Source organism: Cervus canadensis, chromosome 30, assembly GCF_019320065.1.
Source record: "Cervus canadensis isolate Bull #8, Minnesota chromosome 30, ASM1932006v1, whole genome shotgun sequence".
Lineage (NCBI taxonomy): Eukaryota > Metazoa > Chordata > Mammalia > Artiodactyla > Cervidae > Cervus > Cervus canadensis.
Genome location: NC_057415.1, coordinates 20,028,341 through 20,044,805, shown reverse-complemented (window position 1 = coordinate 20,044,805; position 16,465 = coordinate 20,028,341). Strand labels below are relative to the sequence as shown.

Sequence of the window (16,465 nt, the reverse complement as noted above, 5' to 3'; positions counted from 1 at the left end):
GGCGGGGATTTGATGTGGTTATTGAGGGAAACTCAGGGTTTAGACTGCAAAGGCTGGTCTAAGTGGGCAGTGTTGAAATGAAGCCCTTGAACCACCTCGGCTTAAAAGATGGGGTTCAACCTTCTCGAGAGGAGACCTGCAACCCATTTTCTTATCCATAGACAAGACAGACAAGGGATGAACACCACACAGCCAATCAGAGTATACATCCCTCTGTGCAGGGCTGTAGGCAAACTGTGGCCATCACTACTGATTCCTACTCCTCATGCCCTAGTGTCTTTTTCAGTACTTTTTACATCCCCACCTCTGTTTCTAAATTCTCCGTGGGAGGATTCATATTGCAGATCATTGCATTCTGGCTTCAAATGTAACAGCCTTTATGAAGTCTTTCTGCTCCAGAGAACATCTCATCAGGGTGGAAGGGCTGCAGTCCTGGGATACATCCCTAAGTGGGCAAATAGTGGGAGGTCTTCCAGTGCAGAGAAGGGGTATCGATGCCTTCTCCTTGTCCATGATGGCTGGTCCTGGGGTTGTGGTTTTGCTTTTGAGTTCAGAACCTTCCTACCTCAAGGGAAAAAATCAGAGAAGTTGAAATGATAGTCAATGTGAACCTAAAAGAGAATTTATTTTTTAGTTTAAAAACTATTTCAGCCTTATAGTTTGATTACCAGAGGGGACTAAGCAGAGCAGGAGTATGGCAAGCTTTGGGAATTACCTAGTTTCCCCTAGGACAGTTCTGTTGAGACAGGGTAATTATATCATAAATAAGAAGTGAATGAACCGTATATCCAAGAGTCTTATAATCATATGTTAATTTTTTAAAGTGGTATATTGTTATTTGGAATTAGCCACACCTATTAATAGAAGAACTTGAGAGAGAACTCGTTTTTAAATCACATTAAAACTGTTTGCATTTCACACCTCCCAGTTTGAAATTTATCTCCATTCACTCATTCATTCATTCATGTTATGTTTGTTGAACACATTTTTATTTAGCAGTGGTTGAGTGAACAATTTAGCAACAAAGCTCTGATGCAGTGACTAAATGATGATATCCCCTGTAACTTATATTCTCTTTTTATTCTTCATACATCACAGCTGTTTCTATTAAACAGTTTGATAAGAATGCTGAGATAGTCATCAGAAAATGGATACAATGGCATTCCATTGGCCCATAAGAGTGGATGTCCTTTGGCTTCTCAGAAGGGCCTTTGCCATGGTGAGCCGGGGCTCTATAGAGCTCGGTTAGCAGGAGGAAGACAGTTTCAGGAACAAGTGACCATGTCGCAGCAGTGATGCACTGTGACTTCATTACTGTACTTTTGGATCCTGAGCTGGGGATGTCAGGAAGGCAGGTGAACATTTCATGTGTGCCAGTAGATAAGCGACTGTGTAAAATTCAGCTTACTGTCTCTGTTTCTCTAAATTCTCCAAAATATGGCAGTATCTCATTTCTTCATGGCCAGTGTTTGGGCACTGCTAGAAAAAAAAAAAAACAGTTATATAAAATTTCTTTCTACTCAACTCATGCCAAAAAGATGATTTGAATCGTGGTTTTCCTGTGAACCAAATTTAGTAATAATACCCTTGCTTGGGGGGCTTCCCAGTTAGCTCAGCTGGTAAAGAATCCGCTTGCAATGCAGGATGACCCTGGTTCAATTCCTGAGTCAGGAAGATCCCCTGGAGAAGGGATAGGCTACCCACTCCAGTATTCTTGGACTCCCTTGGTGGCTCAAACAGTAAATAATGCACCTGCAATGTGGGAGACCTAGGTTCAGTCTCTGGGTTGGGAAGATCCCCTGGAGGAGGGCATGGCAACTCACTCCAGTATTCTTGCTGGAGAATCCCCATGAACTCAGGAACTTGGTGGGCTACAGTCCATGGGGTCACAAAGAGTCGGACATGAGTGAGTGACTAAGCACAGACCTTTGTTTTCAGTTGAGGATAAAGGTGGATCAGGCAGAATTGAGATAGAGACTTTTGGAAGGGAAAAGATATAGGAATATAACAGTGGATCCCCCCCCCCATTATTTCCTGCTGCAAATTGATGCAAATCAAATAAATAATAAGGAAAGTTGCCATTAATAATGGCCAGCAAGGCTTTTTTATACACGTCAGTTACCTACTCTGGGTTCAAGGAAGAAATACCTTCCTTCAGGTTAGCAAAAATAGGCTTCCCTGTCTCAAAGGGTTGGTTGATGATGATGACAACGATAGTGACAATTAACAGGTGGGGCACTTAGACCCTGGGATGCTAGCAGCCGCTTCATCTCGGTACCTCTAGCTTACTGACCAGACCACCACTACCCTCTGGCATCTACCCAAATGTTGCCAGATCTCCACAGATTGTAAAGATACATGTGGATACTGGGAATTCATGGATGCTTTAGAGTTGGGAAGTGGTTTGAAGCAGCTGGTGGACACTTAATGTTTTTTTTTCAATAACTTCTCTGTAATATTAGAAAGAATTAATGGAGGAGACTGAATCCAAGGGGATAATGAAAATCCTCAGCATCTTTTAGCAAGTGGAAGTAGGATTTGAAAGGATGAGTAAGTAGGCGGGAATTCCACCGAAACAGTTCTGGTTAATTCTCTCACAACACCCCCTGGGATCCCTGCAGGCCCCTTCTGTTACAGGAGCATGAGCTTTATTTAGCCTTCACAGCAACCCATCAGTTGCCCGGAGAATGAGATAAGCCATGTCGTCCTTGTTGTTGTTTTCCTGTCTCTTTGCCTGGTTCCTTCCTTTGTCTTCCCTGCTTAAGTTAAGACGTGATTATTTGAAAATAAAAATTAGCATGCAGGCCAACTCAACAGTGTTATTCATGAAGAAAAATGAGCTGTTATCATCTGTGTGCCTCAGGCCTCCACATCCCCAGGGAACCAGGCAGATAACTCTGCAACATTCAACCCTTACGAGCCAGACCGAGGGCCGTGGGCCAACGAGAGAGGTAAGAGCTGCCCCTTTGGTCCTGGGTGTTCACAGCGCGAGGATGCCTCCCACAGTCCCTCGCAAATGGCAGGGCCGGCTCTCCCTGCTGTCGGCGGCTGTTACAGCGCTGCCTAGCAGGGAGTGATCCTGTCATCTGGTGGCAGGTGGAAGATGCCACGTGTCTGCAAGTAGTGGTGTCTGTTGGATGCAATGGTCTCTACAGCCTCCCTCGCAATAAATCAGCCATGTGGAAAATATCCTTCAAACCCACTGCTTCAGAATGCCTCACCTTTTCCAGTAATAACTGAAGCTACTTAAAGTTTCCATTTCTAAGATCTATTCTTGAAAAGATGTCTGTGTCCAGGAGTAAATTCAAATGGAAGTCCAGCAACAGGTAGCTGGTAAAAACTGAAGAAACGTCTAAGTTTGGGGATTCTAGACATGTTCAGGGAACTGCAGCGATTCTGTGAGGCCAGGAGAGGAAGCACCCCTTCAAACTCACAAGGCCTCTGTTATACTGGTCAGAAATGGGGCCTCTGGATCAGCTTCTTAGGTTTTCTAGGTGGACCCAGGTTTTTGTGTTAGTTGGTAAACTTGATCTATTTAATGCTACAAAAAATCAGCCCCAAACTTTGTAGCTTAAATCAGCAGCAGTTATTTAATTACCTCATGCAGGTCAGGAATCTGGGCAAGGCTGAACCGGGCAGTGGCAGCATGGGGCCTCTTGCAGGCAGATCGGGGGTGGAGCTGGGCCAGCAGGAGTGGAGACCATGGTGGGACTAGAACCAGGGCATTGGAGGCCGGCCAGCATCTTTCATCTCCAGGGTACGGAGCCTCAGAGACTCTTCATCTGGTCTCTCCACCTGGACTGTCCGGGGCATTCTCACAGCATAGAAGGAGCCAGGGCAGTTAAACAGCTGCATGGAGTCTGAAGCTTCAAGATTCCCAGCAAACCAGACAGAAGGTGCATGACCTTTAGGACCTGAGTATATCACAAATATCACTACTGATGTACTCTATCAGTGGACATGATTACAGAAACCACGGAGGGGAGGTGATGTAGACCCTGCCTCTCAGTGAAGGAGGGCCAGATTTTCAGAGTTTAAAGGCACCACAGTCCATTAGGAGGGCCACATCCCAGGAGGTGCTAATGGTAAAGAATCCACCTGCCAGTGCAAGAGAGGCAAGAGATACAGGCTCAGCCCCTGGGTTGGGGGGATCCTCTGGAGTAGGGGGTGGCAGCCCACTCCAGTATGCTTGCCTGGAAAATTCCAGAGGAGCCTGGCAGACTACAGTCCATGGGACCCCAAAGATTTGGACACGACTGAGCACATCTGTCTCTTGCTGCTGACAGGAAAACTCTTTCTTGATGTACATTAGTGCAAGAACAGGGGTCAAGTACAACAAAGATGAGGGCCTTTTTCCTACCCTGACATAGCCAGGAAAGGCTGTGTCTCGAGTGCTCACAGGCGCTATAAATGCCCAAGGTAACCAAGATCACGAAAGGCAAGGCATGACCCCAGGAGGCAAGAGCGGGGGACGATGGCAGTTTCACATGGAATCAAGTTCACGGGCTGTAAGTTTCTTAACTCCTTTTCAGAAGCTCAGAGAGAAGCCTTGCCCATGGACACTGAGGTCTACGAAAGCCCCTATGCAGACCCCGAGGAGATCCGGCCCAAGGAGGTCTACCTGGACCGGAAGCTGCTGACCCTGGAGGACAAGGAACTGGGCTCTGGGAACTTTGGGACCGTGAAGAAGGGCTATTACCAGATGAAAAAGTAAGTCAAAAGTTTGCACCATTTCCCTGCACTTATTCTCACGTGAGCTTACGTTCTAGAAGCTACCACATATACATGTATCATGTTCTTTTAATCCCAGACACAAAATGTAACGTGACATGGCTGAATGCTTTGTGATTAACCGTGTAAGTTTTGTTCATTTCTGGTACAATTACAATGGAAGCATCCATTATATATGTTAACTGTGTATGTAATCATTATGTACATATTAGTTTAGATGTATTGTGTGTCCCTTATAGAGAATTAAGAAATAGAGTCAATGACAATATAAGAAAATAAAAACATCATATTTTACCACCCAAACATAACTGTTAACAAACCTGAGTGTGTATAATTTTTAGATCTTTATATGCACATGCATACACATATGTATTATTTAAGATGCAATCATTCATTGATAACAGTGTTTTCCCTTATTTTCTTTGATTTTTAAAAATTGTGTCTCACTTCTCTTAACCAGAAAATTCTTGATGACAAGTATCATTACTATAATTTTTTATTTGCTCTAGTCTATAATTTCAAAGAGCAGTATGTATTATGTGTGTGCACGTGTGTGTTAAGTTGCTCCAGTTGGGTCTGATTCTTTGCAACCCCATGGACTGTAGCCTGCCAGACTTCCCTGTCCATTGGATTCTTCAGCCAAGAATACTGAAGTGGGTTGCCATTTCCTTCTCCTGAGGCTCTTCCCAACCCAAGGATTGAACCCATGTCTCTTATGTCTCCTGCATTGGTAGGAGGGTTCTTTACCACTAGCACCACCTGGAAAACCCTAGTATGTATTTATATAATATACATGTTTATATAACATAAATATATACATAATATATACATATACATAATATATACATACATAATATATATTTATGTTATATACAATTAAAATTGCTAGATTACTAAAAATCTCTTTGTATTTTATTTGGTGCTTAGAAGGTATCTGTCGTGGAATTTTCAGTAAGATTATTGGTTTCTAAAGTCCTTTAAAACAAATCCTCTGAAAATGTATGTCCAAGCTAGGATGGTACTGATATGAATATAATTGGGTTTGATTGTTTGATGCTATTTTAAATTTAAAGAATTTGTATACAGCTTTTTCTTGAGTAGATCATTTACATGGCTCAAGGGTCAAAAATACATGCAAGAGTATGCACAGACACTTATGCTTTTAATCCTGCCCCTTTCGCCATTTGTGTTTATACATATATATATATATGTTGTTCAGTCACTAAGTCATGTCTGACTTTTTGGGTATATATATGTATATATATATATGACATGTGACAGATATATAAAGTCATGTATATATAGATATATGACTGCTATGCTTACTTTTAAATAAATTAATATGATATATGTCCATTATTTTATAAAATTAATATAAATTATCCTGTATTAAGGCATACATTTTCTCAACTAGTTTGTAATACTCAATTCCCTACTTAATTAAATATGCAAATTGACATGGACATGACTATACATACATAATTTCAACTAGAGATGTGGAGAGAGGAGAGGCCATATAGGTTAACTGGGGGCAAAACGATGTCTTTACAGTATTGAGTCTTCATATCAATAAGCATGACCCATCTTTCCATCTACTTAGGTCTTTAATTTCTCTGAGCAAAATTATTTAGTTTTTTGTGTAGAGGTCTTGTACAGCTTCTTTGCTGGATTCATTCATAGGTATTTAGTATTTTTGGTTTTAATATATGTGGTATAATTTTAAAATTTTTACTTGCTATTCCTTGGCATTGCTTGAATGCAATATGATTTTGTCTGTTTGCCTGATGTCCAACAACTTTTCTTAAAGTCTTCTATTATTTTTCACTCATTATTTGCAGTAGTTTATTTGTGTTTTGTTTGACCCAGAAATATGTCATCTATAAATAACAACAGTTTGATTTCATCCTGTCCAATTGTTATACTTTCATACTTCTTCCTTGCCTATTGTATCAACTAGAAACTGTGGTTCAATGTTAAATAAAAGTGCCAGTGGTCACATTCCTCATTCCTGATTTCAGGGGGAAAACTTTCAATATTTCACCACTAGGTTCACAGCTGCCCTTTATCATATTATGGAAGTTTCCTTTTTTTTTTTTTTTTTTTAGGTAATTTTTTTACAGTTTATTTATTTTTTTTTTTTAATTTTATTTATTTTTTTTTTCCAGTGGGTTTTGTCATACATTGATATGAATCAGCCATGGATTTACATGTATTCCCAATATTTCTACTTTTCTGAGAGATTTGTTTTTAATCATAAATGTGTGTTACATTTTTTCTTTACTTTTTCTCCTCTGCTGATAAGACCACAGTCTTTTTCTTCTTTATTGTGTTTGTGGATGAATTACACTGATTGATTTTCAGATGTTAAACCTTGCATTCCTGGAATAAACTTACCTTATTCATGAATTATATATTCACTATATCTTTCTCATAAAACATTGAATTAAATTTTCTAATATTTCCCTTTGAATTTTTGCATCTACATTCATGGGAGATATCAGTAAATTATTTTCCTGTAATTTCTTTGTCTGGTTTTGGCATCAGGTTAATGCTAACTTCATAAAATGAGTTGGGAAGTTCCCTTCCTCTTTTTGTTTCTGGAAGAGTTTGTGAATGTTCTTTCTGCCTTAAACATTAGAAGAATCAAGAGATTTGTGCTTGTTAATTCTGACCCCTACCTCACACCATACATGAAACTAGTTCCAGATGGATGGTAGACTGAAATGTGAAAGGTAGAACAATAAACTATCTAGAGATGGCGTAAGATTATATTTTCTTGATCTCAGGAGGAGAATGCAGAGTCTTCTTAGGTACTGGAGAGGTTCTATACTTCCATCTGTGTAGGAAATACATCTTGTGTCTAATGTGTAAATACTCTTGAGTTCTACACTGCAGCTATATGTTCATTTCTGAATGTATGTCAGACTTACTCTGTTATTCTGTTATTTAACCTATTTTATTTGATACTTCTGTTTTTATTTTCTACTTTTGAAGTTCAACAAAAGAGTTATACTTCCTGCATTTGTGGGAACTGTATCATGAAAAGATGCAGTTTTTCAAATCGTACATAGTTAAGTGCTATGTATTTATTTAAGCCCCACTATGTCAGAATATTTTCAAGAGAGTTCAAACATGACTTAGATGATGCTTTTATTCGAAAATGGAAAAGAATTAGTTTTTTTCAAACTTGTTGAAGCATGCTTAAAATTAGCAAAGCTCAGTTTTTAGAAGTGTTTTGTAAATTATAAGCTTCAACAGCGTATGCTTTTTAATTTTGCAGCTAGAAATTCATTGTAACATATATTAAAGGCATGTTGTAATTACATACATTACACATAATGATGTGATAAATCTCAAGATGTTACCGGAATCTGTGCATGTCATAGTTTTTAAAGGTTTATTTGAAAGTTATTTAAGTATTCTACAGTGTGTCAGCTTTCTGGTTGGTTGTGGCATTCTTCAGCACTCTCCCATTATTTTCAACTAATTAGGTATTACTCTCTGTCTATAAAATGAGAGAACATGATTGAAGAATTAGCCATGTACAACATGGCTTCTTCAGACACATTTCCTCTCTGTGGTAGGTATTTCCATAACATCGTTTCCAGCACAGGAATTATGTTTCATGGGAGATAATTATCTATACGTGAGACACTTTGAAAAGTTTCTTATGTGTTCCAATTTCTTTTGCAGAGTTGTGAAAACAGTAGCTGTGAAAATCCTGAAAAATGAGGCCAATGACCCTGCTCTTAAGGATGAGTTATTAGCAGAAGCAAATGTCATGCAGCAGCTTGACAACCCTTACATTGTGCGCATGATAGGGATTTGTGAAGCTGAGTCCTGGATGCTGGTCATGGAGATGGCAGAACTTGGTCCACTCAACAAATATTTACAACAGAACAGGTATCCTTAGGTGCCCCAGCAGCTCATATGTGAGGGTCAGGGCCTGCCTGCCCAATGCACATCATAGCCTGATTTCTTCCAGAACCCTTGTCTCCTCCCATGCCTTCCCAGAGTTGGCCACTCAGGGACCTTGAGTGGGGAGGTTCGAGAGCTGTAGTCTTTGGATCGAGTGTTCTTTAACTCTTAATACATAAAGAAAAACTCTAATTCAACAATTTGGACTCCTTTGCTCACGTCATACTGGCCTGGTGATAGAGTCAGCTCTAGACTATCTTGGCAAGCATTCTCCTCTCACCAGGCAGAAAGAATGTGCTCTTTTAAAAGAAACAATTAAATAAACATTTTATATGGGAAAACAGTGATATTTTACATATCTGGCTGACTACTGCATTCCCATAAGTAATTATTTTTGAAAATATCCATTGCTGTTAATTCATTGCAAGCATCAATGGAGTAACCATGCTATGCTCATCTCCAGCCATGGTTGAGATAGAGAGTCATGAGGAATAAATCTTAATAACAGCCACTGATTTCTTTATCCCATTTGCACCTATGTTTGTACTTAAATGGGACTCAGGGTTGGCATTCTTACCTTTTCAACATTGGAATGAGGGTTCTAACTGAATCCTGGTTCTCCATGAGCCAGTTCTGACCACCCTGTTATACTGCTTTTCATGTAATTCAAAGCACACATTGAAAATTCTAGCAGCTGAATACCAGTCACTACCACTTGTGATTCTTGCTTTAGAAGAATAGGAAATAAGTGAGTTCATATTCTCTCTGTATGAGAAGCATGGTTGGTTGTTCTGAAATGTACGCCTGTTCACTATCATTAATGACATATGTGTGACTTTCAGGCATGTCAAGGATAAAAACATCATAGAGCTGGTTCATCAGGTGTCTATGGGAATGAAATATTTGGAAGAGTGCAATTTTGTGCACAGAGATCTGGCTGCAAGGAATGTATTGCTGGTTACTCAACATTATGCCAAGATCAGTGATTTTGGACTTTCTAAAGCACTTCGTGCTGATGAAAACTACTATAAGGTACGAACAACTTACCCACCATTCAGAGCAGCTAGTAGTAAAAATATGAAATGCAAATATATGTTTTCTTTATTTTATTTTGGTAAGATTTCAAGAAGCAATTTCCCCATAGAAAAATAACTGTGTCAGAAATGTTCTTCTTAAGCTTTGATTCTATCATTAAAAAGATGGAAATACTCTAATATATCACAACTTAAGATTTACTCAGAATAGTATCTTCAAACTATGTTCCTTAGAACAATAGGGAATCAAGGTATTAATGATGATTCATCTGGAAAAAAACAAGAATAGAATTCATTTGTTAAATTACTTTGGAAAATACATATTGGACAGGTTGACTCTAGTAGGATTTTTCAAAGCTCCTCTATGAACCCTCAAATGAACTAATAGCAAGTAAAAGAAGGGGAAAAAGTCTTTATATGAACTCAGTCAGAGTGTATGTAGAGTCTAACCTGACCCATTGGAAAATGTAACAGAGACCAGATAGTAGAAAAGGGTGTCAAGAACATGTTCTCAGTTCTTCATGTCCCTGGGAATGTCCAGCAGTCTTAGAAGTAGATGACATACCCTGATGATCTAACTAGTGAATGGCAGGATGAGAGCTGTGGAGTTTCCCTGAGTGCCACACCACAAAGTGGCTGGAGAAGACACCTAAGTGACCACATACACCCACCCATGCTTTCTCTGAGAGACAGCAGTGGGTATGGCAGATGGTGATGGATAGCAGATCTTAGTGAGCTAAGGGTCAGCACAAAGGCTGAGCAACAGAAGCAGAGCTCCCATCACAGCTCCTCACTCCATTCTTCATAGACAAGCTGGCCCCAGAGAAGCCACTTCAGAAATGAGCCAGAATGTGTAAAGCATCAGATAATCCCTTTGATGGGACTGCTAGGAGATGGAGCAAAGGAAATAATAGCCCTCAAGTAATAACCAGACATACACACCAGAAAAAAATAGATTTTAAAGTTAGAGACACTTTGGAACATACACTTCCATGATAATAAGTAGGAAGAAGAAAATAGAGACTATCTAAAGCAAGGGCTTAAAGAGGAGACAGAGAAGTTGAGATAACAAATAGTCCCAAAACTTAGTGCATTAAAACAACACCAAGCACTTATTTACTCTCAGTTCTGCAGTGTGAGCAGGGCTTGGTGGAAATGGTGCATCTCTGCTCCATACAGTGTCATGGGGGTGGTTCCAAGAGGTCAGGAGGATTTATTTCCATTCTGCTCACTCACACCACTAATGACTGATTTGACATGGGCCGTGATCTGGGGCTTTCACTGGTCTGTATCCATTTAACAATAACTTATCTACATGTGGCCTCTCCATGTACCTCTGGGTTTCCTCACAGCATGGTGACTGGGTCCTGAGACCAAGTTATTCAAGAGGCAGGAAGTAGAGATTGTCACACTCCTAATTTCAGGGCCTAGGAACTGGCTTAGAGTCTTGTCCACTTACTCTATTGGTCAGAGCAACCACAGATCACCCATATTCAAGGCAGAAGGGAGGAATGTCAAAGAACATGAGGGTCAATTTTTCCAACTGCCACAGATATTAAACAGCATATTTTGAAAAGGGAACAAGCAGATCTCTGAAAATCTATAAAGAAGGGGAAGAAAATATAGAAGACAGTATAGAAATAAAAGGCAGTGGATCAGGAAGAAGACAATGGGGTAGGAGATCCAGATTCTGTCCTCCAAAAACGATCAATGGTCAGATAGCTATCCATGAATGAAACAGCTTTGAGAGAACTCTTGTTGTTCAATCGCTCAGTAATGCCCGACTCTTTGCAACCCCATGGAGACTACAGCACACCAGGCTTTCCTGTCCTTCACCATCTCACAGAGCTCCAGGGAGAACTCTGGAGTCCACTTGAAAAGCTTTAGCAACACAGCAGAATGAAAAACATGAGAATAACTGCACTAAAAGGAAAGAACAATAGCTTCATTTTGCCTGCATCATCCCATCCTTCAGGTCAGTACTACTCAGTGCCAGGCGAGAACCCAGCTAGAAAGAGTTCTCTTCATCAGGAAAGGGAAAGCCTCAAGAATTCCAGACCCCTATCTCTGACTTCTTATCAACCTGCCTAGGAATTGATTCCCTCAGGACTTCCCCAGTGGTCCAGTGGTTAAGAATCCACCTTCCAATACCAGGAACATGGGTTCAATCCCTGGTCAGAGAACTAAGATCCCACATACTTCAGGGTAGCTAAGCCTATGCACCACGACTAGATAGCCCATGCACTGCGATTGGAGAAAGCTTGCGTACCACGGCAAAGGCTCAACACAACCAAAAAACTGTCTTAAAGAAAGGAATGGGGAAAGCCTATAGGACTTAAGGGACACCATAAAGCAAAATGAGTTATGTATTTTTGAAGTCCAAGAAGAGAGAATGAAAGGGGCAGAAAGTGTGTTTTTAGAAATAATGACTGAGACTTCCAAAATCTGAGGAGAGATTTAGGTGTCCAAGTTCATGAAGCTCATAAGTCCCAGATAAATTCAGTTGAAAGAGATCTTCTCCAAGACATACAATAATAAAACTGTCAAAAATCAGAAAAAGAATCATAAAAGAAGCAAGAGAAAAAAAATTCTTGTCACTTACAAGGGAGCTCCCTCCCCCTAAGGCTACCAACAGATTTCTCAGCACACATCTATAAGCCATAAGAGAGTAGAATAATAGAGTCAGTGTACTGAAAGAAAAAAAAAAACAGCATGCCAACCCAGAATACTATATATCCCAAAGAACGCTTTATGTCCTTCAGAAATGAAGATGAGATAAAGACTTTCCCAGCCAAAAAAAAGCTGAGGGAGTATATTACCACTAGACCTATGTTACAAGAAATTCTGAGTTCTTCAAGCTAAAATAAAAGGAAGCTAATTAGTAACATGAAAAATATGAAAATATAAAGCACACTGATAAAGGTAAGTATATAATCAAATTTAGCATTCCCCATTACTCTAACATGGTATTGTGTTAATCACTTGATGCTGGCATAAGGGATAAAGGACAAAAATATTAAAAATAGCTATGGCTACAATAGTTTATTATTGGATATATGATATAAAAAGACTTTAATTGTGATATCGAAAACATAGCATGTATGGGGAAGAGTGAAAGGGTAAGAGTATTTGCATACAATCAAAGTTAAGTTGTTATCACCTTAAAATAGATTTTTATTTGTAAGATATTTTATGTAAGCCTTAGGGTAACCACAAGGAAAAAACCTGCAGTAGATGTGTAAAAGATAGAGCAAAAGAAACTAAATATACCACTATGGAGAATCATCAAATCACAAAGGAAGACAACAAGAGAGGATGAAATGAACAAAGGAAATCTAAAATATCCAGAAAACAATAATATGATATTACTAAATCTTTACCTGTGAATAATTTTTGTAATTGTAAATGGATTAAATTTGTCAATCAAAAATCATAGAGTGACTAAAAGGACCAAAAAAAAAAAAAAGACCCAGCTAATATGCTGCCTACAAGAGACTCATTTCAACTTTAAGGACACACAAAATCTCCATGTGAAGAGATAGAAAAATATATCCCTTACAAATGGAAACCAAAAAGTAGCAAATGTACCTACGTTTATATCATACAAAATAGACTTCAATCTAAAAACCTTAGCCAGAGACAAAGGAAGTCAGTCATCATGTAATGGTAAAGGGGTCAATTCATAAAGAAGATATAATAATTGTAAATATACATGCCCCAACATTGGAGAACCTAAATATATTAAGCAAATACTATCATATATGAAGGGAGAAATAGATAACGATATAATAATTGTGGGAGCTTTCAGTACCCCACTTTTAACCATAGATAGGTCATACAAACAGAAAATCAGTAAAGAAATATTGGATTTGACCTATACTTTAGACCAAATGGACCTGGCAGAATTCATAAGAGAATTCTACCAAACATATCAAAAAGAATTAATGCCCAAAATGGAAGAGGAGGAAATACTCACAAATTCATTTTACAAGGCCCATGTTCTTTTGATACCAAAGCCAGATACAAGGAAAGAAAACTATAGGCCAATATCCCTGATGAACTTAGATGCAAAAATTCTCAACAAAATACTAGCAAACTAAATTTAGCAACACGTTACAAAGATCACACATCATAGTGAAGTGGGATTTACTTTTGAATGCAAGGATAGTTCAATATATGCAAATCAGTAAATGTGATACCCCATATTAATAGAATGAAGGATAAAAATCATATGGTCATCTCTTTAGATGCATAAAAGGCATTTGATAGAATTCACATCATTTCATGATAAACAGTCTTATAAAGGTTGGTGTAAAAGGAACATACCTCAACACAATAAAGGCCATGTAATGGCAAGCCCACAACTGACGTCAAACTCAGTGGAGAATGGTTGAAAGCTTTTTATCTAAGATCAGGAATAAGATGAGTACTTATTAAACAGTACCGGAAGTCCTAGCCAGAGCAATTAGGGAAAAAAAGGCTTATGTATCAAAGTTACCTCAAGTTAAAAAAAGAAATAAAAGGCATCCATACCTGAAAGGTAGAATAAAGTTGTCTTTATTTACAGATGACATAATCTTATACAGTTGACCCTGGAACAACACAGGTCTGGATTGTGCAGGTCCACTTGCACATGGATTTCTCTCACTAAGTCTGTACTCTAGCACTACACATTTCACCATTGGTTGAATCTATAGATGCAGAACCATGAAGATGGAGAGCCAACTGTAAGGTTATACGTGGATTTTTGAGTATATGAAGTGTTGGCATCCTGAACCTCCACATCGTTTAACCCCTACATTGTATACATAAAACCCAAAGACTGCATCAAAAAGCTGTGAAAACAAATAAACGAATAAAGTAAAATAGCAAAACACAAAATCAACATACAAAAATCAGTTGCATGTCTGTACACTAACAGTAAACTATCTGAAAAAGACATGAAGGAAAAACTGTCATTTACAATTGCTTCATAACAATAGATATTTAGGAATAAATTTAGCCAAGAAAGTTAAAAGATCTACAGACTGAAAATAAGACATTGATGAAAAATTGAAGAATACACAAATAAATGGAAAGCTATCCTTTGTTCATGGATCAGAAGAGTTAATATTGTTAAAATTACCGTACTACACAAAGTCATCTACAGATTCAATACAAATCCCTACAAGAATTCCATTTTTCACAAAAATGGAAGAAATAATCCTAAAATTCATATGGAACCCCCAAAGACTCTGAATAGACAAAGCAGTCCTCTGAAATAATGAAGCTGGATGCATTATGCTTCCTGACTTCAAACTATACTACAAAACTATAGTAAACAAAACAGTGTGGTACTGACATAAAAACAAACTTGAAAACCAATGGAACAGAAGCAAGAGCCCATAAAACTATGCATATATAGTCAAGCAAAATTTGATAAGGGAGTCAGGGATATCTAATGGGGAAAAATACTCTTCAAAAACTGAATATTCACATTCAAAAGAATGAAATTGGACCCCTGGACTATAACACTCACAAAACTTAACTCAAAGTGGATTAATGAATTAAATGTAAGACTTGAAACTATAAAACTCCTAGAAGAAAACTTATGAAAAAAAGCTCCTCAGCATTGGTCTTGGCAATGATTTTTTTTGGATATGACACCCAAAGTACAAGCAACAAAAGCAGAAATCAACAGTCAGGACTACATCAAACTAAAAAGTTTTCTGTATAGAAAAAGAAACAATCAACAGAATTAAAGGTCAACCTAGAGAATGGGAGAAAATGTTTGAAAACCATCTATCTTGGATAACTGGTAATTATCCAAAATATATAAGGAACTCATACAACTCAGTAGCAAAAAATCCAAATAATCTGGTTTTTAAATGGGCAAAGGACCAGAATGGAAAGATTCTGTTTTTCATATATTTCTATAACAAAAGAAGACCTACAAATAGCCAACAAGTATGTGTAAGGGTATTCAACACCACTAAGCAACAGAGAAATGCAAATCAGAACCACCATATGTCTCCTCATACCTGTTAAAATGGCTGTCACCAAAAAGATAAGAAATAGAAAATGTTATTGCGGATGTGGAGAAAGAGGAACCCTTGTGTGCTTTTGGTGGGAATATAAATTTGTACAGTCACTATGGAAAGCAATGTAGAGTTTCTTCAAAAAATAAAAATAGAACTATTGTTATCATTCGGCAGTCCCATTTCCAAGTATGTATTCAAAGATAATGAAATCGCTATCTGGTAAAGATATCTTAACTCTCATGTTCATTGCAGTATTATTCACAATGGCCAAGACATGGAAACAATCTAATATCCATCAATAGATGAATGGATAGAGAAAATGTGATGTGTGTGAGTGTGTGCATGTGTGTGTATGTGTGTGTTGGCTTAAAACTGAAGACAAATACATGGGATATATCCAGCCATAAAAAAGAAGGAAATCCTGCCATTTGAAACAACATCAACGTACCTTGGGGGCTTTCCTGGTAGCTCAGCTGGTAAAGAATCCACCTGCAATGCAGGAGACTCTGGTTCAATCCCTGGGTTGGGAAGATCCCCTGGAGAAGGGATAGGCTACCCACTCCAGTATTCTTGCCTGGAGAATCACCATGGACAGAGGAGCCTAACTAGCTAAAGTCCATGGAGTCACAAAGAGTCGGACACAACCGAGCGACTAAGCACAGCACAGCACACAGACATACCTTGAGGACATCATGCTAAGGGAAATAAGTCAGAGAAAAACAAATACTATAAGATCTCACTTATATGGTAGAATCTAAAAAA

General features: G+C 38.5%; 1 protein-coding gene across 3 annotated transcripts in view; it reads left to right on the top strand.

The window, feature by feature from the left end:
- SYK (spleen associated tyrosine kinase) overlaps nt 1–16,465 on the top strand; it is a 104,408-nt gene that overhangs the window by 74,586 nt on the left and 13,357 nt on the right. For all 3 annotated transcript variants that reach the window (XM_043453214.1, XM_043453210.1, XM_043453211.1), the window contains 4 exons: nt 2,864–2,951; nt 4,533–4,710; nt 8,425–8,634; nt 9,492–9,681. In XM_043453214.1, coding sequence (XP_043309149.1) covers nt 2,864–2,951; nt 4,533–4,710; nt 8,425–8,634; nt 9,492–9,681 — 666 coding nt within the window. The remainder of the gene's footprint in view (nt 1–2,863; nt 2,952–4,532; nt 4,711–8,424; nt 8,635–9,491; nt 9,682–16,465) is intronic.